The 23,370-nt window shown below is 37.8% G+C and overlaps 1 protein-coding gene and 1 long non-coding RNA gene across 2 annotated transcripts in view; both read left to right on the plus strand.

Annotated features, from left to right (window-relative positions):
• The first annotated feature begins 2,299 nt into the window (after positions 1-2,299).
• The window catches only part of LOC116554004, a 26,243-nt gene continuing 5,172 nt past the window's right edge, over positions 2,300-23,370 (plus strand). Inside the window, exons 1-3 of the long non-coding RNA XR_004270002.1 lie at positions 2,300-2,468; positions 4,403-4,631; positions 6,205-6,388. This is a non-coding gene — a long non-coding RNA (uncharacterized LOC116554004). The remainder of the gene's footprint in view (positions 2,469-4,402; positions 4,632-6,204; positions 6,389-23,370) is intronic.
• On the plus strand, positions 15,417-23,232 carry LOC116554003 (protein CASC2-like). Its single transcript, XM_032281782.1, has 2 exons — positions 15,417-20,165; positions 20,998-23,232. Exons 1-2 carry the CDS (start codon positions 20,082-20,084, stop codon positions 21,217-21,219), a joined length of 306 nt encoding a protein of 101 aa, XP_032137673.1. The 5' UTR covers positions 15,417-20,081; the 3' UTR covers positions 21,220-23,232.

The raw sequence follows: 23,370 nt of genomic DNA on the forward strand, positions 1-23,370 counted from the left end.
GTAATCCTACAGTATGGTTTTTCAGGTTGGCAACTTACACTACTAAATGCATTTACATTTCTTCCCTGTCTCCTCATGGCTTGCTTGACAGCTCATTTCTTTTTAATGCTAAATAATATTCCATTGTCTGGACATACCACTGTTTATTTACTCATCCAACTACTGAAAGACATGTGCTTTCTTCCAAGTTTTGGCAGTTATGAGAATGCTGCTATAAACATCCATATGCAGGTTTCTGTATGGACATAAGTTTTCATTTGGGTAAATACCAAGGAGCATGCTAGATGGATCATACAGTACGGGTATGTTTGGTTTTGTAAGAAACTGCCAAACTGTGTAAGTGGCTGTCCCTTTTGCATTCCCACCAGCAATGAATGAGCATTCCCATTGCTTCATATGCTCATTAGCATTTGATGTTATCAGTATTTGGGACTTTGTTCATTCTAATGGATGTGTAGTTTAATTTGCAACAATGAGATACCTCATTGTTATTTTAATTTGCAACTTCCTAATGACATATAATGTTGGACTTCTTTTAATAGGCTCACTCACCATTTGCACATCTTCTTTGGTCAGCACGCCTCTTTTTAGACAAAGTATGTGATATGGTTTGGCTGTGTTCCCACCCAAATTTTATCTTAAATTGTAGCTGCCATAAATCCCACCTGTTGTGGGAGGGATCCAGTGGGAGATAATTGGATCATGGGTGTGGTTTCCCCCATACTGCTCTCATGGTAGTGAATAAGTCTCATGAAATCTGCTGGTTTTATAAGGGGTTTCCCCTTTCACTTTATTCTCACTCTGTCTTGCCTGCCACCACATAAGACAGGCCTTTCACTGCCATGATTGTGAGGCCTCCCCAGCCACATGGATCAGAGTCCTCTTTTTCTTTATATATTACCCAGTCTCAGGTCTGTCTTTATCAGCAGCATGAATATGAACTAATACAGCATACATTCTTGAAATTGTGGATAAAACAAAGTTTTGTAATTTGCATTCCCTTTTCATGGTGCCTTGTACTAAATATTAAGATGATAGCTCTACTTTGATTGCTTACCAACTGCCAATAATGTCAAAACTGTCTGTAATCAAAATTGTAAATGGGGCAAGGCATGTGATAAAGGTATATTATTATAAACAGTGCTTCATAAAATATATGAGAATAGTTACCCATTTATCTAACGAACATGAGTGGTTTCTGTGTGCAATATGCAGTTAGGCATCTTTATGTATATTTTTAAATCTTCAGAAAAGCCCTTCAAGTTACGTTTTATTATCCCCCACTGTACAAATGAGAAAATATCACATATTATACATATTTTTCCTCTGCAAGCCACAGAAAACTTTAATTAAAATGTGTTTAATAAAATGAGAATATCTTGACTCATGAAACTTTAGGATCAAGAACTAGAAGGCCAGGCGTGGTGGCTCACTCCTGTAATCCTGGCACTTTGGGAGTCTGAGGTGGATGGATCACCTGAGGTCAGGAGTTCGAGACCAGCTTGGCTGACATGACGAAACCCCATCTCTACTAAAAATACAAAAATTTGTTGGGCATAGTAGTGGACACATGTAATCCCAGCTACTCGGGAGTCTGAGGCAGGAGAATGACTTGAACCCAGAAGGTGGAGGTTGCAGTGAGCCAACACTGCACCATTACACTCCAGCCTGGACAACAGAGTGAGATTCCATCTTTAAAAAAAAAAAAAAAAAAAAAAAAGAACTAGATAAAGTCAGATAGGGCTTAACCCAGCGCTGAAAAGATATAGCAATAAACCAAATAAACCAGTTAGATTTTCTTAATTCCTCGGATCTGCTTCTCAATACTGGTTTCATTCTCAGCTTCTACTGATGCCAAGATGGTTGCAGCAGCTTATCTTTTTCATACACTCAGTTATTGTCTTCTGTAGGAAAGAATACAGGCCCCTTTCCCATTGCTTAAGCTAAAGACTTGGGATAAAGCCTGACTGGGCAAATTAGTTTGGCTTAAATCACTGTTTTATTTAGGTATCTATTGTCCCTGCTGGAGGCTGCAAGGAAAGTTTGATCTCTGTCTTCATGAAAAAGAAGTCCAGGGAGCAAAAACAGGCATTAAGCCATAATTATGCAGATGTAATTACTTACTCATATATTGTTATAAATAGTACAATGCAAAGAGATATGATGTTCTAGGCATGGATTGGCAAATTATGGTTCCTGGTCTCAGTCTGGCCCACAGCTTGGTTTTGTAAATAAAGTTTTATTGGAACAGAGTCATGCTTATTCATGTACATATTGTCTATGGCTGCTTTCTGCTACAGTTGCAGAGTTGAATAGTTGCTACAGAGACCATATAGCCAGCAAAGCCAAAAATATTTTTTCTCCGACCCTTTAGAGAAAAAGTTTACTGCCCCTCTTCTAAGCACATCTAACAGAAGGAATCGAATCTCAGTGTTCAGGGTGGTATTTCTGAGGAACCAGCATTTAAGGTAAGATCAGTGACTGAAAATTGGGTGTCCAGGAAAGTTTGTGGAGGGGTGGAGGCTTGAGACAAAGTCGGGGGATCTGTATAGTCCCAGGTAGAAAGGACAGCATAAATGCAGGTTCTGAATTGGCAGAGTCTTGGCACATTGAGGAACACAGCAAAAGTTTGCCTGGCTAAGGCATGGGTAGAGTGAATGCATGGTATGTGATACAAAGTGGGAGAGGGGCCAGAAGATGCTGGGCATCAGGGGCCATGCTAAAGTATCACAGAGGAATCCACATGATGGGTGAGAAGCAGGGGTAAGATACAGTAAGATTGGTGTCTTGAAAATATAGTCTAGGCTGCTATAGGTAGAATGGATGGGAAAGGGAGAGGAAGAAGAGCAAAATCAGGGACAGCAACTGGGATGCCATAGCTGTAGTCTAGGAAAGAGATGATGGTGCTCGGACTGTGAATGGGAGTGAGAGGGGAGATGTGGGTACAAGATACAGTTAGACTGGGAGTTTGGTTAGGTGAATGTTGAAGATGACATGCTGGCAATAGGCAGAAGGCAGGTCATTTACTGAGGTGAAGACTTTGGAAGATGAACAGATTCAAGTGACAATGTGAAGACATGAGGAAAGATGATCAGGAGGGGCCTTACTGGTCCTGAAGTGCCATTGCCACAAGTCGAGTTTCTAATTGGGTTGGACAATGAGAGAAGCTCTTAGTTAAGATCAGCTTAGCACCACAAGCAGGCAATATCATCTTGAAGACAATCTCTTATTGAGGCTTTTGTAAAGACTCTGGGATAGTCTTTCCAGAAATGGTCCAGGACATGAAGTACAGTTCCTCTAAACATCTGTGCACTGCATCAGTCCTCCCCAATACGTCATGGAAAGTTGGGCAAAACTGTGTACTGCTTTTATTTTCTACCATACCCAAGGTATGAATGAGTAATGCCAACGCCAAGCTAAAATGTCCTTGAAAGGAAATGAAGTTTGTAATTTTTTAAAAGGCCAATTGCCCACTAAAATAGTTTCTGACATATAGGAGTTTTAGGTTTCCTTCCAAATTCGATGTTCTGTGACATGCAAGGCACTGGACAAGATGGGAGGAAACCAAGTGATGTGTTCAAAAGTTATGGTAATGTTCTGGCCTGTCCCCAGATCACTTGGGCATTCTACTTCACTTTAACAAAGATATATTCCAAAGTCAACTAATTTCATGAGCTAGTATAAATAAAATTATTAATAACCTTGCAGTCTTCAAATCAGATAACATGATTCAATTCATGGAGGCATGGCATGCTTTGAATTTTCCATGTCTCCTCCAATTTTCCTGTAAGAATTTAACAAGTCTGAAAGAAAATATGCCTTTTCAGTTGCTCAATTTGCCTGAAACCTGTCTTTTCAGTCTGAAACAGGAAAGTCTTCATTCTCTCTTTCTCCCCTGTCTTCTCTATGGATGTCATTTTCTTTCATCAGCTCCACTGAACCCTGGAGCACTGGACACCAGAGCCTCAGCAGCCTGGTGCTATTCCCCCTGTTCTCAGGGTCACAGAGACACATGCAGGGGAAGCTGTGAAATGATGAGCCTTCACCTGTGTGGGAAGTGAACTGGAAGACTACTGCCAATTGGCATAGATTATAAGAACTCATTTACCCAGCTCTATTTACATTTCAGGGTACAGTTGAGCCTGTAACATTTCTGTGCCATCAGGTTATTTTTACCCCCAAAAATCATCACTCTTAGCTATTTACAAGATCAAAGCTGGTCACTATAATACTACTGGGTAGAGTTCTCTAAAACTTATAAACAATGAATACCTCAGTTTCTTCAAAATAATGGAAACAAGAAGAGATAATCACACATGCACAGAGCTAGCCAAGGAGGCAGAGAGAATATAATATACCCCAACCACCCCAACTATTAATAATTCAATATGCATTTACCAAGGCTTTGCTGAGGACACTGTGAAAGGACCTTTGGGACCCACAAATGACCAAAGACCTCATCCAGAACTAACACACGGTACTATCTGATACACAGTGCCAGAGAAGGATAAAGGGCTGTGAGAGAGAAGAAGTACGAAGGATCATTCCTTTTGGCCTGGGATGAGAGGACAAAGATGCTGGAAGACTTTGTGAAGGAAGCAGTATTTGCACAGCATTGTCTTGAGAGCTGGGTAAGATTTGGCAATAGGAACAAGAAGGGCAGGGATATGAAGAACACTCTTTGATAGTTAACAAGGACTATAACCAATGCTGGGTAGCTTCAGCAGTGAGGAATTTATTGGAAGGATTTTGAAAGGTCCCATCAATAGGAAGGAACTAAGGTAGTGTGGAAGCTGGAGGGCAGACTCTGCCCCAATTGTGGGGTCAGACACAGGCAGCTAGGGCCAGGATGTGATTCTAGTTGAATCCAGCTGTTTGTTCCACTGCTCAAGGTTCAAATTTCCCAGGAGTGAAGCTTCAAGGGAGCTGGTGGCCTCAAGAGAGGGTGGAGCTCCCAGTGTCAGCCTCAGCCAGCTATCCAGCAGGGGAGAGGAAAAGGAAACTAGGTGCTGTTAGAAAGGGGAAAAGCATGTTGGGCATGTCTTAGCTGTTAAACAGTCTTGCACTTCATTCATCAGAAACTGGGGACATCCCCCTTTTTTTTTCTTTTGTAGCTGAAGGGCGTGAGTCAAGTTATATTCTCATATAATCTGGGTAGTCTGAAGGCACAGCATTGCAAAGGCTCTAGGGTAGGAGGGAGTAGCGTGTGGCATTTCCCAGGAACAGAAAGAGGGGCTGGGGATGCTGGAGTGCAGGAGATGAGAAGCTGTGGGCAGACTCAGGCAAGGCTGTCTCAGTCAGGGTAAGACAAGCAGGACCAATAGGATGGTGTAGAGCAAGCAATCGTAGGAGCAGGAGAAATAGACTGAAGATGTGGTTTCTTCTTCAGCTGAGCCTGAAGTTATAGAGCAGGAGATCAGGACCTCGAAGCAGGGGAGAACCCAAGAGGGATGAGCTAGGACCTGCCTCTGTCTCTCACTGAAACCTGCATTGACCTTTTCCATCTCCCAATTAGAAATGGCCTCTGCCAGTTGATTGTCATGTAACTAAGATATGCATCAATGTTTGCCATAGGAATGGTGCCTCCTTACATGTGGCCCTTTTGCAGTTCACAACCTGCATAACCATGCTCAGTGACGCTAATACACACACATGCACACACACATGCATGCATGCACACACACTCTGTGTCTGAGGGTAATTATTGAAGCATTTAAAAGCTGCATTGCTTTCTCTGCACAACTGATATTGTGCTAAGTGCCCTGGAATTAGCATGAATTTCTCAAAGCAGTCATTTTCTGGGCATTCATCTCTAGCATGATGTGAAGGACACTAAACAGGGGCCCTTACACTCCTTCCATGGTTCCAAAATTCTTCTCCACTCGTAATATACCTCAGAGCCTAAAAGGCCAATTTTGCTTCCCATTTTACCTCAAAGCATTCAGAGCCCCTGCTAAATACCAAAGTTTTTATAGAGAAGGTGACACTTATTTACAAACTATTCTACTTTAACTTCAGGTCTGAAGAGGGCTCTGAAAGATTGATACCCAGGATATATAAGCTTCGATGGGAGAAGGGGAAGGAGAGAGAGAAGTGTTTGATGTTCCTTGTATACCACAAGCAGCTCAGGTACAGGATGTTTGTCAGATGGGAGGTAGAGAGATGCTGAAGACAAATGTCCCACTTGACCCATTTTGCCATCAGTGAGTCCTTGCCAGAATGTACCCTTTAGATGGATTTGTCGCTGCAGACATTCTGACACTTTCGGCTGGAATGGAAATTTATCGAGGATAGAAAAGTAATGTCCAAAGAAAATGTCAATGACAAAAGCAAGTCTGTTCACAACAAAAAGAGGTGATCCTGGTCCCAGTGTGAAGGACAGACATGGGTAAGTGGAAAAGGTCTAGCAGGGAGACTGCAAACCAGACTTGGAGAAACACATGACATGGTTCTGACGGACAGAGGAACATTGAGAAAGCATTGAGCCTCTTAAAGGATTGCAGCATAGTCAACAACATGCACGTATCCTGTGGATCTTGCACAAAATCAGCTGTTGCACTGGCTGAAAATGTACCCTTTGGATGGATTTGTCATTCCTAGGTGGAATGGAAAATTCCCATGCCTGGAGGATCCTCCCTGGGCAAAGAGAAGTGGCCACAGAGGCCCTTTAGCGTCCCCCGGCTGTGTCTTATCCTCTGATGTGCTTCCTCCCATCTCCAGGACCTCTCAGAGGCCATCCCATTTGCAGTTGCAGTCCCTGACACCCGTGCCTGTGGAACCTAGGACATTAGCACTGGGTGTCTTTCAATTTTATTCTTTGCTTTTCTTGGCAAAGCTCCTTGCAACAGCCTTAGACAAAAACAGTCAAGATGAAAGCATCTCAGAAGCACTTACACAATAATCCTGTCACTTTCAGACTTAGAAAAGAGATCAGCTTTTCCTGAGAAAGTGACAAGCCACAGTGTGACCCATTGGCTGTTATCAAACCCTTCCCCAGAGCCTGGAGAGCCCTCCATCTCAAGCCAGGTCCCTTGAAAACCGACCCTCAAAACCCTTGTCTAGAAGAAGCAGCTGCAGCTACCTTGGGCATTACAATTTCTCGTTTATTATGTGCTTTTCAGAAGACATTGCCAACCAGCACCCTGTAATGGATCCTACTTGTGAGTCAATGAACACAATTTCAATCAGTTTCTGCAGATGAAAATGTTAATAACTTTGCACTTTCTCCATGCATGGAAACACGCAAATACACACACTCACCTCCCTCAAACCTAGTGCACATTAGATAATGAAAACAAACAGAAAATTCCTAGCAATATATTCTTGATACATTCTACATCTTCCCAGAAACTGTCATTGCAAGTCAGTACTTGCCTACATACATCTAATAATTTTCTTTTTGAATTGCACAAGGAACCATCAGCAAATGATCACTTTTTGCTTACAGAAGAAAGTCAAAATAGATTCTCTTTTTTTAGGCTTACATCAGAAGCACAATGTTGATTCGGGCGAAAGGCAGCTAGCACATTTTTCCTGATGAGTGTGTGAAGCAGTCAGCTTCGTCTGGAGTTGTCAACGTTCACAAGTCAGGATGGAAGAGGCAGAAGTAGACCTAGGGAGGGTGTGTTCCAAAGTCAAGGTGTTTTTTGCTGGAGGAATGTAACCTTCCATGAAAGTAGAGCTTGTGACCCATTCAGCTAATATAAAACCCCCAGTCTTTGGGACCAAGTTAACTTGGTTACAAACAGGTTATAAGTTCCTGGCATCTAGGGTGGATCCCCCAACACACAAAAAAGTGTCACTTTGCCTTTTTGTCTCCCTAACCTATTTCTTCGAGCTGCCATCTCTTTCTCCAGAGAAGCACCTCCACACTCTTGCTTATCTCTGAGCTGATGTTTGATGTGTTACCTGGGCAATAAGAAATGCTATGCTTTATTTTTGCCTGATCCTTAACATTTTTTTTCTTCCAACTTATTTGTCCTTTTGGCTTAGAGGTGGCCATGCCCTGCAGGGTGCATTTACCCTGTTGATCTGTGAGCTATTTTTACCCTTCTCGGTAAGTGCTGTTTTCTACTCTGATGCCAGTCTCAGCCCTGAGGATGGCCCATGGAAAATCATCCTTTCTCAGAAACCTGCTTTTCACATGAGCTGTCTAGTGGGAATCTTGGAGACTGAGAAGTTTGTAGGTTCTCCGGCTGCCCCTCCTCCCTTCTGTAAGGCCCTGCCCAGAGCACATGCCCTGGAAATACGTGACCCAGGAATGTATAAACCCAGTTCAATTCTCTCATTGAGAAGATGAAGAAACTTAGATTTAAAAATAAATAAATAAACAAAATACCTTGTCACACAGAGAGTTGGTGACAAGGATGAGAAATGACAAAAAAGGGAAATGGGAAACAGATCACTATCGATTCTTTCCAGTATCAATTTGTGAGTAGAAACAGCCTATATTGAACAGTCTCCAAATAACTAGAAAGGAAAACATAATTAAAGCTTTCATTATCAAATTGTAAAATCTGTGAATAACTGGTCAGACTTCCTTTTTTTTTAAGATTTTTTTTTTCTCTTAATACAAAAGTTCAGTAACCACATAAAAATCGGAAACACACGAGTAAGGAAAAAAAACATACTGAAGGAAAAAAAAATTCAACTATACATTTATAATCCCAAAGAAAACCATTGTCAACATCTTGATGCATTCAAATGTAATCTTTATTTAATATTTTTTTCTGTAAGAATACTTTTTAAGAAAACAGTTGCAACTGTACTGTGATTTTGTATACTTTTTTTATTTTTGCTATTATGATATTTTCCCCCAATTCTCCAAGTTGTTGTGAAATCTTTATAAATAGAATTTATATGGTTGTATAATTTTTCAGGAAATTGATATAACAGTAACAAAAAGATTCCTTATGATTCAATTTTACATTGTTTCCAAGATAACCTTATTATAAGTAGTATTGCTATGAATATCTTTGTGGGAAAGGGAGTGGATTTCCATTTCTGGAACTTTCTTCCTTAGAATGGATTTCCAGTCGTAGAATTACTGAATCAGTATCAGGTCCATTTTCAAGGCTCAGGTTGTTTGTTATTTGAAATCCACATTGCCAAATTGTTGTCCAAAAGAATAATATAATTTTATATGCTCACTAGCAATATATGAGAGACTGTTTTATCATACCTTAATGAATATTGTTTTTATCACTTAAAAATATTTCCAGCCATGAACTTATAGTCCCATCTACTCAGGAGACTGAAGTGGTAGTTTGGCTGTGGCCAGGAGGTCAAGACTGTGGTGTGCTATGACGTCACCGGTGAATAGCTACCGCACCAGTAGGTTGACCACGCTGGGCAACACAGTGAGACCCTGTCTCTAAATAATAATAATATTTCCTAATATGTAAAGTAAAAAATGATATATTTGAGTCGCTTTAATTTCCATTTTCTTAATTCTCTGTGAGGCTGAACCTTTTCTCATTTAAAATACTGGTCATATTTTTATTATTTTCTTTTTTTCGAGCTGCAGTTTCACTGTGTTGCCCAGGCTGGAGTGCAGTGGTGTGATCTCAGCTGACTGCAACCTCCACCTCTTAGTTTCAAGCGATTCTCTTGCCTTGACCTCTCGAGTAGCTGGGATTACAGGTGCAGGCCCCAGCACGCCCAGCTAATTTTTGTATTTTCAGTAGAGACAGGGTTTCACCATGTTGGCCAGGCTGGTCTCGAACTCTTGACCTCAAGTGATCCGCCTGCCTTGGCCTCTCAAAGTGCTGGGATTACATGCATAATCCACCACACCCAGTCTATATTTTTATTATTTTTAAAATCTGTGTGTGATCTTGCCTGTTTTTCTGTTAGAATATTAGTGTTTTTGTGTCAATTTATATTAATTTTCTATCTATTATAGATACAATTTTTATATTTGTTGCAAATATACTTTTCCAATTTTTGCTTGGCTTTTTAAAATCTTCATAAATACAATAAATTGCACACAAAGTGCAAAATTAGATGAAGCTGAACCTACATCATCAACACGATCAAGACAATGAACTTATTCATCACCCCCAAAAGTTTTCTTTGGCTTGTTCATTCCCCATCCCCAGGTGGCCACTGGTCTGCTCTCTGACACTAAGTTTACATTTTCTGGAATTCATTTTGGTGAAATCATATAGCATGTACTCTCATTTTGTTGATCTTCTTTCACCTAGCATCATTAATATGGGGTTCCATCACACCGTTGTGTCTAACAATAGTTCATTCTCTTTTTTGTTGCTGAGAAGTATTCCATTGTATGGTTTTGTCAGTTTATTTATTAATTCCTCTGTTGATGGACATTTTGATTGTTTCCAGATCTTTGCTACTGCAAATAAATATGCTACGAGCATATTGTATAAGTCATGTACAAGACTTCATGTGGACATGTGCTTTTGTTTCTCTTGGATAAATAATACCTGGTAGTGGAATGGCTAGATCATATAGTAAGTGGATATCTAATGTTTTCAGAAACTGGCAAACTGTTTTCCACATCAGTTGTACCTGTGTATGAGAGTTCTAATCTCTTCACCTCCTCACTAACATTGGGTATAGTCAGACTTTTAATTTAGTCATTCTAATAGGTGTGTAGTGGTATCTCATTACAGCTTTGCTTTGCATTTTTCTATTGTCTAATGATGTCAGCCTTTCTTCATGTGCTTATTTGTCACTGTATTTCTTCTTTGACGAAGTATGCTTCAACTCTTTTGCACATTCTTTTGTTTTTTTTAAAATTATTGAGTTCTGAGGGTTCTTTATATATTCTGTATACAAGTGCTTTATTAGATATATAATTTGCAAATGTTTTCTTCCAGTTCATGTCTTCTTTTTTCCATTTCCTTGGCAGTGTCTTTTGAACAGCGAAAGTTTTAAATTTTGACTAAGTCCAATTTATCAATTGGCTTCTTTCTGAATTAAGCTTGCCATTACATCTAAGTATTTTTTGCCCAACCCCAGGTTACAAAGTTTTCTCCTATGTTATTTTCATCAAAGTTGTATAGTTTTAAGTTTACATGTCTTTGCAAATACATATCCAATTGCTCTGACCCATTTAAAAAAGAAATTATCCCTTTGTCACAGTATTGCCTTTGCACTTTTATTGAAAATTAGTGGTCTGGATATGTGAAGGTCTAGCTCTAGACTCTATTCTATTCCATTTATCTCTTTTTCTATCTTTATGTCAATACCACTGTGTCTTGGCTACTGTAATTTCATATGTCATAAGTCAGGCAGTGTTAGTACTCCAAAGTTGTTCTTCTTTTTTATAGCTGTTTTGGCTAATCCAGATCCTTCATGTTTTAATATGAACTTCTAGAATAAGCTGGTCAATTTCTACAAAATCATCTGCTGGAATTTTAATTAGGATTGCATTGAATTTGTACATGAACTAAGGAAACAACTGAAAATGTAATTTCACTTATTCACAACTTATTCACAAAAGAACAAAAGTTATTCATTTATTTAAGTCTCTTTTAATATCTTTCTGCCATGTTTTCATAGTTTTCAGTATGCAGGTCTTTCACATCTGTGTTAGTCAGGCTTCTCTTTAGGGACAGATCTTTAGGTAGATCTCCTTCTAAGTATTTCATGTTATATAATGCTATTATAAATGGTATTGTTTTTATAATTTTCATTCTTGTTTGATATATATATATAATTGATTTTTGGATGTTAATCTGGTATCCTGAAAGCTTACTAAACTCATTTATTAGTTGTAGTAATGTTTGAGTAGAGTTCATCAGATTTTCTGCTAATTATGTCTTTCGCAAATAAAGACAGTTTTATTTCTTTTCAATCTGGATGACTTTTTTTTTTTTTTTTTTTTTTGGGGACAGAGTTTCACTCTTGTTGCCCAGGCTGGAGTACAATGGCATCATCTCGGCTCACTGTAACCTCCACCCCCATAATGTTCAAGGCATCTCCTGCCTCAGCTTCCCAAGTAGCTGGAATTACAGGCACCCGCCACCATGCCTAGCTAATTTTTGTATTTTTAGTAGAGACAGGGTTTCACCATGTTGGCCAGGCTGGTCTCGAACTTCTGACCTCAGGTGATTCACCTGCCTAGGCCTCTCAAAGTGCTAGGATTACAGGTTTAAGCCACACTTTTGTACCATATGTTGACTTATTACACTTGTTGGAAATTCCAATAAATGTTGAATAGAAGCAGGGAGAGTACACCTTCCTGTCTCATTCCTGTTCTTAGAGGGAAAACATGCAGTAAGTACAATGTTAGCTGTAGGTTTTTAATTAAATGCTTTTGAACAGCGTGAGGAAGTTCCCTTTTATTCCTAGGTTATAAAGAATGGAATGTTTACGGAGAAAAGAACAGGAATGCTATAGAATTTTGTCAAATGCTGTTTCTGCATGTGTTGTGATCATCAAATGATTTTTCTTTTGTGTTTATTCGTATGGTGAATTATGGTTGCTTTTTTAATGTTACATAGAAAACCTTCCATAACAGACATGATATATTACCCCTTTCAATATATTATTGAATTCAATTTGCTGAATTTTTTTTAGAATGTTTACATCCATGTGAACAACAGTATTAGTTTGTAGTTCTCTTTTCTCATGATATCTTTGTTTGGTTTAGCTATCAGGGAAATGCTGGCCTCATAGAATGAGAATGAGTTAGGAAGCATTCCCTCATTTTCAGTTTTCTGGAAGACTTTGTGTAGCATTGTTATTATTAATTTCTTTAATGTAGAATTCTCCAGTGAAGCCGCCTGGGCCTGGAGTTTTCTTTGTGGGAAGTTTTTGCCTACAAATTCAATTTAGACGTAGGGCTATTCAGGTTGTCTATTTCTTTGTGAGTGAGTTTTTGATAGTTTATGTCTTTCAAGGAATTAGTTTCTTTTGTCTAAGCTGTTGAATTTATTGACATAAAATGTTTCATAAAATCTCATTATTATTATTTTAATATCTGTAGATTCTGTAGTGATATCACCCAACTCTCTCATTTCTGATATTGGTAATTTGTGTTTTCTACTTTTTTCTTGATCAGTATGGCTAGAGATTTTTCAATTTTACTGACCCTTTCAAAGAGCTAATTTTTTGTTTCATGGATTTTCTCTACTGTTTTTCTGGTCTTTATTCTATTAGTTTCTGCTCCCATTTTTATCATTCCTTTCTTCTTCTTACTGTGTGTTTTATTTTCTCTTTTCTTGCTAGTTTTCCAAGGTGAAAAATTAGGTCATTGATTTGAGATGTTTCTTTTCTCTCATATGCATTTAATGCTAACTGTATTTCTAAGTACTATTTAACAGCATCTCACAAAGTTTGATATGTTGTATTCAGATTTTCATTCAGTTGAAACTATTTTCTAATTTCCCTTTTGATTTCTTTTTGACCAGTGGTTTATTTAGAAGTATGTTATTTCTAAATATTTGGTGATTTGCCAAATATTTTTCTGTCATTGTTTTCTAATTTAGTTTCATTTTGGTCAGAGAATATACTTTGTGTCCACTTGAATTCCTTTAAATTTTTTGAGCACTTTTTATAGCCCAAAATATAGTCCTTGGTAAATGTAATTTATGTCCTTAAAAAATAATGTATATTATGCTGTTATTAGGTGGAGCGTTCCATAAATGCCCATCAGATCAAGCTGGTTGATAATATTATTTAGATATTCTATAGTATATTGTTAGTGATTGTCTACTTCTTTGACCAATTAGTAATAGAGGTGTATTCTAATCTGTAGCTATCATTTTTGATTTTTGAATTTCCCTTTTCAGTTCTATGAGTTTTACTCATATACTTTGACGCTCTGTTATTGAGTACATAAATATTTAGGATCATTATGTCCCTTAATGAAGTCACCTTTTTAAAATTATGAAATGGCCTTCCTTATTTCTGGTAAAATTTTTTATGTGAAACCTACTTTGTCTAATATTAATGTAGCCACTTTAACTTTCTTTTGATTAGTGTGGCATAGTATGTATTGTTCATCCTTTTACTTTTAAACTTTTTGTGTCTTTATGTGTAACATGGGCTTCTTATAGGCAGGATACCCCGCCTTATGATTTCTGCTTTTAGTTGAGGTGTTCTCATCATTTACATTTAATGTGCTTATTGATATAGTTAGGGTTAAGTCTATCATCTTGCTCTTTGTTTGCTATTTATCCCTTCAGTTATTTGCTCCCTTTTCCTCTCTTTTTTCTGTCTTCTCCTGGATTAATTGAATATTTGTCGTTATTCAATTTTTATTTCCTTTGTTGGCTCCTTAGCCATAACTCTTTGCTGTCATCTTTATGATTGGGTTTATAGTACACATATTTAATTTATTGAGGGTTTACAGTATACCTATTCAATTTATTACAATATTCCTTCAAATGATGTTATATGACTTCACATGTGTTATAAGGTTTTTTTTTTAATATTATGCTTCCATTTCTCCTTTCTTAGACCTTGGCTATTGCTACAAATTTTACTTTCACATGTGTTACAAATCCATACTACATTGTAACTACTTTTGTTTAAATAGTCAATGATTGTTTAAAAAAATTTTTTAAACAATATAAGAAAAAAATATTTAACTATGTAAATACCATTTCCTCTTCTTTTCATTCCTTGATGAAAATCTGTATTTTCTGAAAACTCTGAAGAAGACTTTATTTCTATATTTGTGGAGGATATTTTTATGGTACAGAACTCTGGGTTCACAAATTTGTTTTTAGCTCTATAAGCATGTTGCTGTACTGTCTTCTCACATTGTTTCTGACAAGAAATCTGTTAGAATCCATATCTTTTTTCCTCTATATGTAGCATAACTTTGTTTTCCCTCTGGCTACTTTTTAGAATTTTTTATTTCTTAGAATTTTTAAAACAATTTTGCTATTGAGCCATGTGATTATGATGTGTCTAGGTATGGTTTTCTTCATGTTTCACATGCTTGTGTTTTGTCTAACTTTTTGGCTCTCTGGATTTACATTTTTCTACGTGCCTAGTTTTCATGAAACTGGAAAACTTTTCAGATGTTATTTCTTCAAATATTTTTTTCTGTTCCCCATCCCTCCTCCTCTTCAAAAATTCCAGTTCTAGTTATATTACGCCTCTAAAGTCTCACAGCTCACTAATGCTATTTTCATTAAAAAAAAAAAAAAAAATTTTGTTTGACCAGGTGTGGTGGCTCATGCCTGTAATCTTAGCACTTTGAGAAGACCAAGGTGGGTGGATCATGAGGTCAAGAGATCGAGACCATCCTGGCTAACATGGTGAAACCCCATCTCTACTAAAAATACAAAAAATTAGTTGAGCATGGTGACACATTCCTGTAGTCCCAGGTACTCAAGAGGCTGTGGCAGGAGAATCACTTGAACCCAGGAAGCGGAGGTTGCAGTGAGCTGAAAAAAAATTTTTTTTTCCTTCTGTGCTTCGTCTTGAAAGTTTCTGTAGATATATCTTCAAGTTCACTGATCCTTCCTTCTGCAAGGTCTAATCTTCTGTTAATCCCATACAATGTTTTTGCCATCTCATACACTGCAGATTTTTAGGACCTCAATTCGAGTATTTTAAAAATATCTTCCATGTATGTCTCTGCCTAATTTTTTAAATATATGAAATATATACAATAATTGGATATTCTTGTTTGCTACTTATAACATCTATGTCAGTACAGGTTGCTTTTGATTGATTTATTTTCATTGAGGTCATATTTTTCCATTTTTCTACATGCCTAGTTATTTCTGAATGCCAGACAGTATAAGTTTTTTCTTATTGTGTGCTTGATATTTTTATATTCCTGTAAATATTTTTGAGCTGTTTTGTGACATAGTTCAGTTATTTGAAAACAGTTTGGACTGTTGGGTTTTACTTTTAAGATCTGGGATGTGGTAGCAGAGGTGTGCTCAGTCTAAAGACATTAATTTCCAACCACTATCAATGCACAGTGAACCAATGCCCTATGAACCAGGAAGTTGTCCAGTCTGGCTGGTGGGAACACACCACTTTCCAGATCCTGTGATATGCTGGATGCTGCTGCCTCTAATCCTTTCAGTTTTTGTTTTTGTTTTTATTTTTTTCCTTAGCTTGGATAGTTTCTTCATACACCTGCAATGAAAAATAATCAGCTAATTATTTGCAGGTGGTCCTCGGCAGGTTTCTGGAATTCTCCTCGTGTGCCTTCTCTCCTCACTGGCACCCTGTCTTGTGAACTTGAGCTCCTTTGGTCTCCTCGGATTCTCAGTTCCACTTCTTCAACCAGTGAATCTGCCAGGTTGTCTGGTCCTGCATCACAGCCTGGAAACTCACTCCAGGCAGTAAGCTGGGGCAATCCTAGGGTCACCTCATTAATAAACCTGTCTCCTAGGGATCAGTGTTCTCCATTGTTTGATAATCAGTATCTCAAAAACTGTTTTGAAGCTATTCTGTTGGCTTTTCGGTTGTTTCAGGAGAGTAAAATCAGTCTCATTTCAATTTGATTGAAAGAAATGGTCCTACCCAATGTGTTTTTACATAAGTACCTTTTGTGCATATATCTTCTAGAGTCAAGGTCTATTGCTTGTAAGTAAGAGCCTGTATGATACATCCTCTTTGAATCCTTCAATCCCTCCAAAGGTCAGAATCAGACTTCACGTATTTTCCTGTTTCAAAGGGTTCCCTTGTCTCCTTTTGAGCTGCCCATTAATATCCTGTCACCTGGAGCAGGTGCCTCCATCTGTCAGGTGATTTGCAGAACATGAATAAATGACTTTTGCTCTCTTCCCTCCCTCCAAGACTCCCTTCAGCTCACTAACTTTGCCTCATATTTTAGGTCTCTGCTTAAATACTAGCCCTTCAGGAAGCATCTTCCCTGACCCTTAGATTGGATTGGGACTCCCCTGCTAAGTATTCTCACAGCTTTCTGTACCTACTTACATTTTTATTCCTTTCACTCTATTGTAATCACTTATGCTTTAAAATCTACGTCTTTCATTCAGTCATGAGCTTCAGAAGGACAGGGACTCCTCTGTCATGTTCTTTGCTTTATCCTCTTTGTAGTGACAGGCCCATAGCAAGTACTCAGTAAATATTTGTTGATTAAGTGAATAAACAAATAAATAAGCCAAAGAGCCAATGAGTGTACTTTACTTACAAGATGATCAACCAGGACCTTCTGGATGAATTGATTGATCAGGTTGATGATCTTTCATCTTAGTAATTTTAAAATGCAAAAGCACTGGCAACTTAAGTGGAGAGGAATTTGTGATTCCCACTGTAGGGAGAGGAGGGCAGTTTACTCGCTGAGAGTGATTTCCTCAGACCACCACCCACAGGGAATAAGCCTTGTTTCTCCAGAGGAGAAAGCACATAATGTCCAAACAAGTCAGACCTGGAAAGAAGCTTCAGAAATCAGTGAGTTCAACTCTTTCTTCTACAAAGACAGAACAGAAAGAAGACCTGCTGAGGTTATGAGGTTGTTTGGTGGCAGAATCTGGACTGGAAACTTAATCTTCTGATTATTCCATGGTTTTTCCACCCCTTAACTTCCATATAGCCCTCCATCCCCACACCAATTTGAAATATAGCCTGGGGAAGTGGAGCCCCGTAGATAATTTCTGTCTATAATAATTTCACTGATTTGTTGGACTTACTTTTCTGCAAAAGGGAAATACAATAGCAAGCCATATCTTCCACCCAGAAGAGCATTTTCTAATAAATCCATGCAACTGGAACTCTGAAAAAAATTACTTCTAGATCTTTTGGGCAAGGTCAAGTGTGGAACTCTGAAATATCTCAAATGTTACACATTATTAATACTAGTGGTCACAAACAAGTGTACATATAAGTATCTGCAGGTACAAGCTGAAGCCAACTTATTTTTAAAATAGCTGTGAGCTTTATGATATATATCCTGAACGCAGTTCAATTACGTGTGTAAATCACTACCTGTATCTGCAAAGAAAGTGTTTTAACCCAGCATGCTGCCCCACAACCAACATCATTTCCAGCTTTGAACTTATCCTGGGATTGCTTTTGCCAGCCAACTACTCTGCAGCTAAAGTGCTACTTTTCCTTTTAATAATGGCCTAAGCAACTATTCCTTTTTAATGCAAAGTCCTGGAATTTAACAAGCTGATAACAAGATAGTGATACACCTTTTTAGATCTTTCTGCTCCTGCAATTTTTAGTGAGTGGGTTACCTAGAACAGCAGTCTAATAAAGGTTGGACTAGAATACCAGACAAGTAAAGGATGAGCTCATTTCCCCTCTATGCTGTCAGTCTTTGAACGCAGTATGACCTATTGCAAGTTTTCCTGCTTGGGAGGGTCATGCGGTGCCTCCCACACATTGACTGTGAACTTGTTCCCAACGAATGAGTCTGTGGGTTCATTTCTTGGGGATGTCATCTGTTTGAGCAGATATCTGCCCAAATATTATCTCATCACCAGTAAAACCCCGAGCCTAAAAGTGACACATGACCAAGAGCTGCTCTACTATCAAGTGTGCACAATCGACTACAGCGAAGGTTGAAGAAAGCATAATCTCCATCCTTTCCATGGAAGTCTCATAGTGGTTCTGCCCATTGTCAGACAATCATATTAGAGAAAGGTTTTCGTTTTCTTAGCATGTTCATTTTGGAGGGAAATGCAAAGAACAGTGAAGGAGGAAAGGCACCCTTCCTCCCAGGCTTCAATAGCATCAACTCAGGGAATCAATGAGATGACAGATGTTGGAGACAGATGCCTGAATATCCACTCAATAGTCAGGCTTAATGAACTAACACAGGAAGAGCAATTAGAGAATTCATTAATTATGCTCTAAGTTCACTTTCATTGTTAATTCTAATCCTTTATTTGGGCTAATGACTTCAGCTTTTCTTATAATAATTTGTGCCTATCAGTGAATGATAACATCTTCAAATTTCTATAATTGTGTAAAATTCAAACTATATGTGTCGCTGTAGTTCTAAATTGGACCTAAAGTAGCTTCTAAGTGTACATAAGATATTTCAAGATAACGTAAATGAGGAGAAAAACAAAAGTAAGAAAACAACATGGAGTAAAGAATAAGACTAACACAAAAATGCAAACTACAAAGCCTTATATACTTGCTTCAGGTTCTATTTTATAAGCAGGAATAGCTCAGCTAGCTCAGCCAATATTTTCACCCATTAACAATGCACAGACATTTGTTTAGTCCTACAATTAAACATGCACCGCAGTAGATCCACTCTAACTCAATAGTTTGCTAATTGTTTGTCTTTGTTATTCTTGCATAACATGCTGTCCTGTATTCTTTAAGCATCTATTACAAAAAAAAAAAAAAAAAAAAAAAAACCAGAAATTCCTTCAGTGAATAAAACATAATGAAAATGCACTTTTATTCCCTTTATGTACTCTGGCCAGCTTCTAAAAAAGAGTAACGAGATTTTGTACCACTCAACTCTAAGGTGGTTAGTCTTGCTCCTGAACCAATAAATATGCACTCATTTGCATACTCTCTTTCTGTCCCTCTTGAGCTCACCACAATGACACAAGAGCCTCCTTGCTAGGCACGAAAACTGTTTCAAGATGTCTCAAGCCAAGAAAGGGCCACCTGCATTCATTCTGGTTAAGGCTTTAAGTTATCCTACTACTCAAGTCTTCCTGAAAAAAGTTCAAAAGGTGTTCATCTGAATCATTCATGCTTCCTTGTCCTTGACCTAAAGCAATGTGGTAGATTTTTTGCATTTGGGAGCTGATGGTGGGGCAGAGGTTGAAGAACTTTTATTTTAAAAACATTTATATGCTCCAATATTTCAATAATATATGGATTTTTATTATACCCTAAAGCTGTCCTTGATATTACATATGAGCTAAGTTCTAACATGAGGTATTATAAAAATAATGCAGTTAATTTTAACAATCTACCATTTTGATCAAAAAGAAAACCATATATGAAAATATAATTTCACATAAATGTAAGATTTTCATATTGTTTATTTTTGATTACATAAAGTAGTAAAACATACAGGTTAATTTACTTCTAAGCTGGTGTAAAATACCTAACTAAACTACAGAAAACAATTACAGCAGCATAATTTTATTTGCATCTATGAGTATTATTTTTGTGATTTCAGAGCCAGAAAATGCATGACACAGGAGACTGTGCACCCTCATCTGTTCAGTGAGAGATGTGCAAATCAACATCAACACAGAGTTGCTGAAGAAAAAAAAGTGTGTGTGTGCGTGTGTGTGTGTGTGTATATATATACATATATATATATGTATATACACATATACATATGTATATGTATATATAGTATGGGCTATTTCACCTTTGCAAGCTGGGATCCATTAAGTAATGGCTCCCACCACTCCCCTACCCCCTTCAGTAAAACACATCCTGAACATTGGGCCCATGTTTTCAAGAAGAATGTGCCCCACTGCCCCTTCGAAACTCCATTTCATTTACTTGGTTCAGTTAGTTAATGACGGTGCATTTTGACTCAAACATCCAGTTCCCTTTCATCAATCATGTCTTTCTGGACTGTCAGTTTTAGAGCAAGGATTACAAAGCCCTTCCAAGCAGATATCCCAGAGAAAGACCTACACCCATGTCCCCATTTAGGATTGCTTAGGGACTCATTTCTTCTACTTTCTTCCAAATGAAAAGAATGAGTTATGTGAAAGGAGGAAACCACACTGGAAAATGAATGTTGGTGACTCAAGTGTTAATATAGAAAGTCTTATCACTTGGTGCTGGAAAAGGGCATTGTAGTAAGATGGTTCTTTTTACCATACAAACCTGGGGAATACAAAACACTGTCAACCATGAAAATAAGATTTAATTTGGAATCACAACACATAGGGTTTTTTCCACTTTAAATTCTTCTTATTCAATCATATTTGTTATAAATATTCAATAGAAATGCAGTTTTTCAAGACTGAAATGGTCTTTAATGAAGCAAGCCATGTGTGGCTTTTCAGGCGAGCATTTTCATGCTTGGTTAACTGTACGGATGTTCATGTTCCTTTCCCAAAAAATATTATTTGTGATTCTGCTTAGGTCTCTGAAAAGCAGCTTATTCACTTGAGATGTGAAGAGTCATCCACACATCACAATTCTATAGACATCAAATGCATGAAGCATTTCAGATCTGCTTTAAGGGTGTGGCAGACTTTCCATCTGGACACAGCCAGCCATCCCTGTGTCATTACAATGAATTCAGCACTTCCCTGGAAGCTGAGAGGGTCAAATTCAACTTCAACTCTGCCACTTGCTGCTTAACTTTCTGTTTAACCTTGGGCAAGCTGCCATCCCACATGAAGCCAAAGGTGTCTGGTTTTTAAAATATGGAAGTTGGGTTCCATGAGGAATTATCAATATACTGCTGGTGGGCCAAATTCCATCTGCCCCTTGCTTTTGTAAATAAAGTTTTGTTGAAACACAAACATGCCCATTAGTTTACTCTTGTCTATGACTACAAGGGCAAAGTTGAATAGTTGTTACAGAGACCATCAGGCTCACAAAGCCGATATTATTTACTATCTGCCCATTGACAGAATAAGTTTGCCAGCCCTAGACTGGATTTTTTTTTTTTGAGTCCTTTCTAATTCTAGAATTCTTTATATATTTTATGAAACCCGGAATGTTTATATATTAATTCTTTACTGAGTTCCTCCTATGAAGCATACGTCAAGATATATGTGTGATACATTAACTAAACTTTGTAACAATATCTTAAATAGGATTTCAATGATTAACAGCTCTTGGAAATATCCAAGGTAACATTTTGGGGCAAATGTCTTATGATTTGATTATCATCGGTAAATAGAGCATATCTTTTTTTCTATTAATGATGTTTAAGAAGTTAAGAAAAAAAAATCAAGAAAACCCCGTATGGCACTGGAGACTTACTGCATTAAGACATCATCTTAACAGATTGTTTAGTTTTGGTAATATAATTTGACATCTAAACATAAGCTGAGAGGGATCTCCCTCAAAACCTTTGATAATATGATTCATTGTCAAATGTTTGTTTTGCCTATCTGGCACTCATTAATTAATTCTTTTTAATATAGCTTGGATTTACTGATTTTGAAAAAGAGAATTATTCTTATTGATGTTGCTAAAATATCCAGGTGGCTTGAATTTCACCAACTAGATAGTTTAATCTAGCACATTTGTGTAGCCCTAATCAAATCTTTACTAACAGATGTGAGAAGCCCAGTACTGGAGCTAATGTTTGTGTCTCAATGATAATTAAATTAGCTTAATAAGGAAAATAAATGAACAATAATCACCAAAAATTTTCCCTAGACCTGTGTTATAGTCTTCAAAACATTTTTTTGCCCATGGAGGCTTTTGTTAATAAAACGCAAATTGAGAGCTTTTAATTAAAAGAATTTTTTTTCAAGAACTGGTCATGTACTAAATTGCTTATAATCAAATAATCAAGTAGCATTTCTTTTATCATAAGAGCAAAACCTATAATTAAGCCAAAATCCAAATTTGTTTTCAAAGAGTGAATAATCTTTTGTTTTGGCCAATAGTAGTAATATGGATTTTTTTTAAGTATTATCTCTTCATAGTATTTTCTAATGGATAGGAAATGCCTTTCTCAGGTTGAATGATTATTTCCACATATAATTAGTTCCTGCTTACGACAGTGCTGCACTAATGTCATGGCTCAGTGAATTGGCTTTATAATTCATTAATCATAGCTCGTATTGAGCTTTTGGCTCCAAGTGACTGTGCCTACCACCGGTCAAATAACTTCTAATTTAAAGGCAATTTGTAGAAATAGGGAAGGTGAGAATTCTCACAGTCCCAGAAGGATTGAAGAGTTTTTAAAAAGCCAAGAAAAGGCATTTTATGGAAGGCAGATTTAAGGAAGAAAAGTGGCCATTGGAGGATGAGGCAGATGGCTTTCAAGGGAGGCCCTGGTGCTGCCACCATGGGGAAGGCCACGTTGCAGCTGCTGATCAGAGCACATTGGACGGTGTTTCCGTGTGAACGTGAAGACAATGCTGCCTCTGTTCCTGTGACGCTGTGCTCTGACCTTGCTGGAGGCGAAGTGGTGTCAGCTGTGCTTGCAGGACAGTCAGTGGTGGTGGAAAAGAGGCCAGCGTGACCCTCTGTCGAGGGTCTGGGCCCCTCTCACTCAACCCAAGTGCCTGCAGGTGTGGCCACCTTTATTTGTATATTCTACTGTATTTATTTATTTGCCTGGCTAATTAGCTCAGTGCCACATTCCTAAGCTAGATGTATCCCTTTGTGAAAAACATCGAGGGAGAGAGATAAAAGGGGGGCAGGGGCAGGAGAGAGACAGAAAGGAAACAAGCAAGAAGAATGAGAGAAAAAAAGAGAAGAAATAAAAAGAGAAAGAGAGAAAAAGAAAGAAGGAAAGAAAGAAAGAAAGAAAGAAAGAAAGAAAGA

Source organism: Sapajus apella, unplaced genomic scaffold (genome assembly GCF_009761245.1).
Source record: "Sapajus apella isolate SASKATOON/1434 unplaced genomic scaffold, GSC_monkey_1.0 scaffold13, whole genome shotgun sequence".
Classification (NCBI taxonomy): domain Eukaryota; kingdom Metazoa; phylum Chordata; class Mammalia; order Primates; family Cebidae; genus Sapajus; species Sapajus apella.

What these genes read in the sequence shown, in the direction of transcription:
- LOC116554003 (XM_032281782.1), top strand. Translation starts at nt 20,082, where the DNA reads ATGACACAGGAGACTGTGCACCCTCATCTGTTCAGTGAGAGATGTGCA. An exon ending in GAGTTGCTGAAGAAAAAAAA is followed by an intron (nt 20,166 to 20,997) that starts GTGTGTGTGTGC and finishes GATTCTGCTTAG; the next exon opens with GTCTCTGAAAAGCAGCTTAT.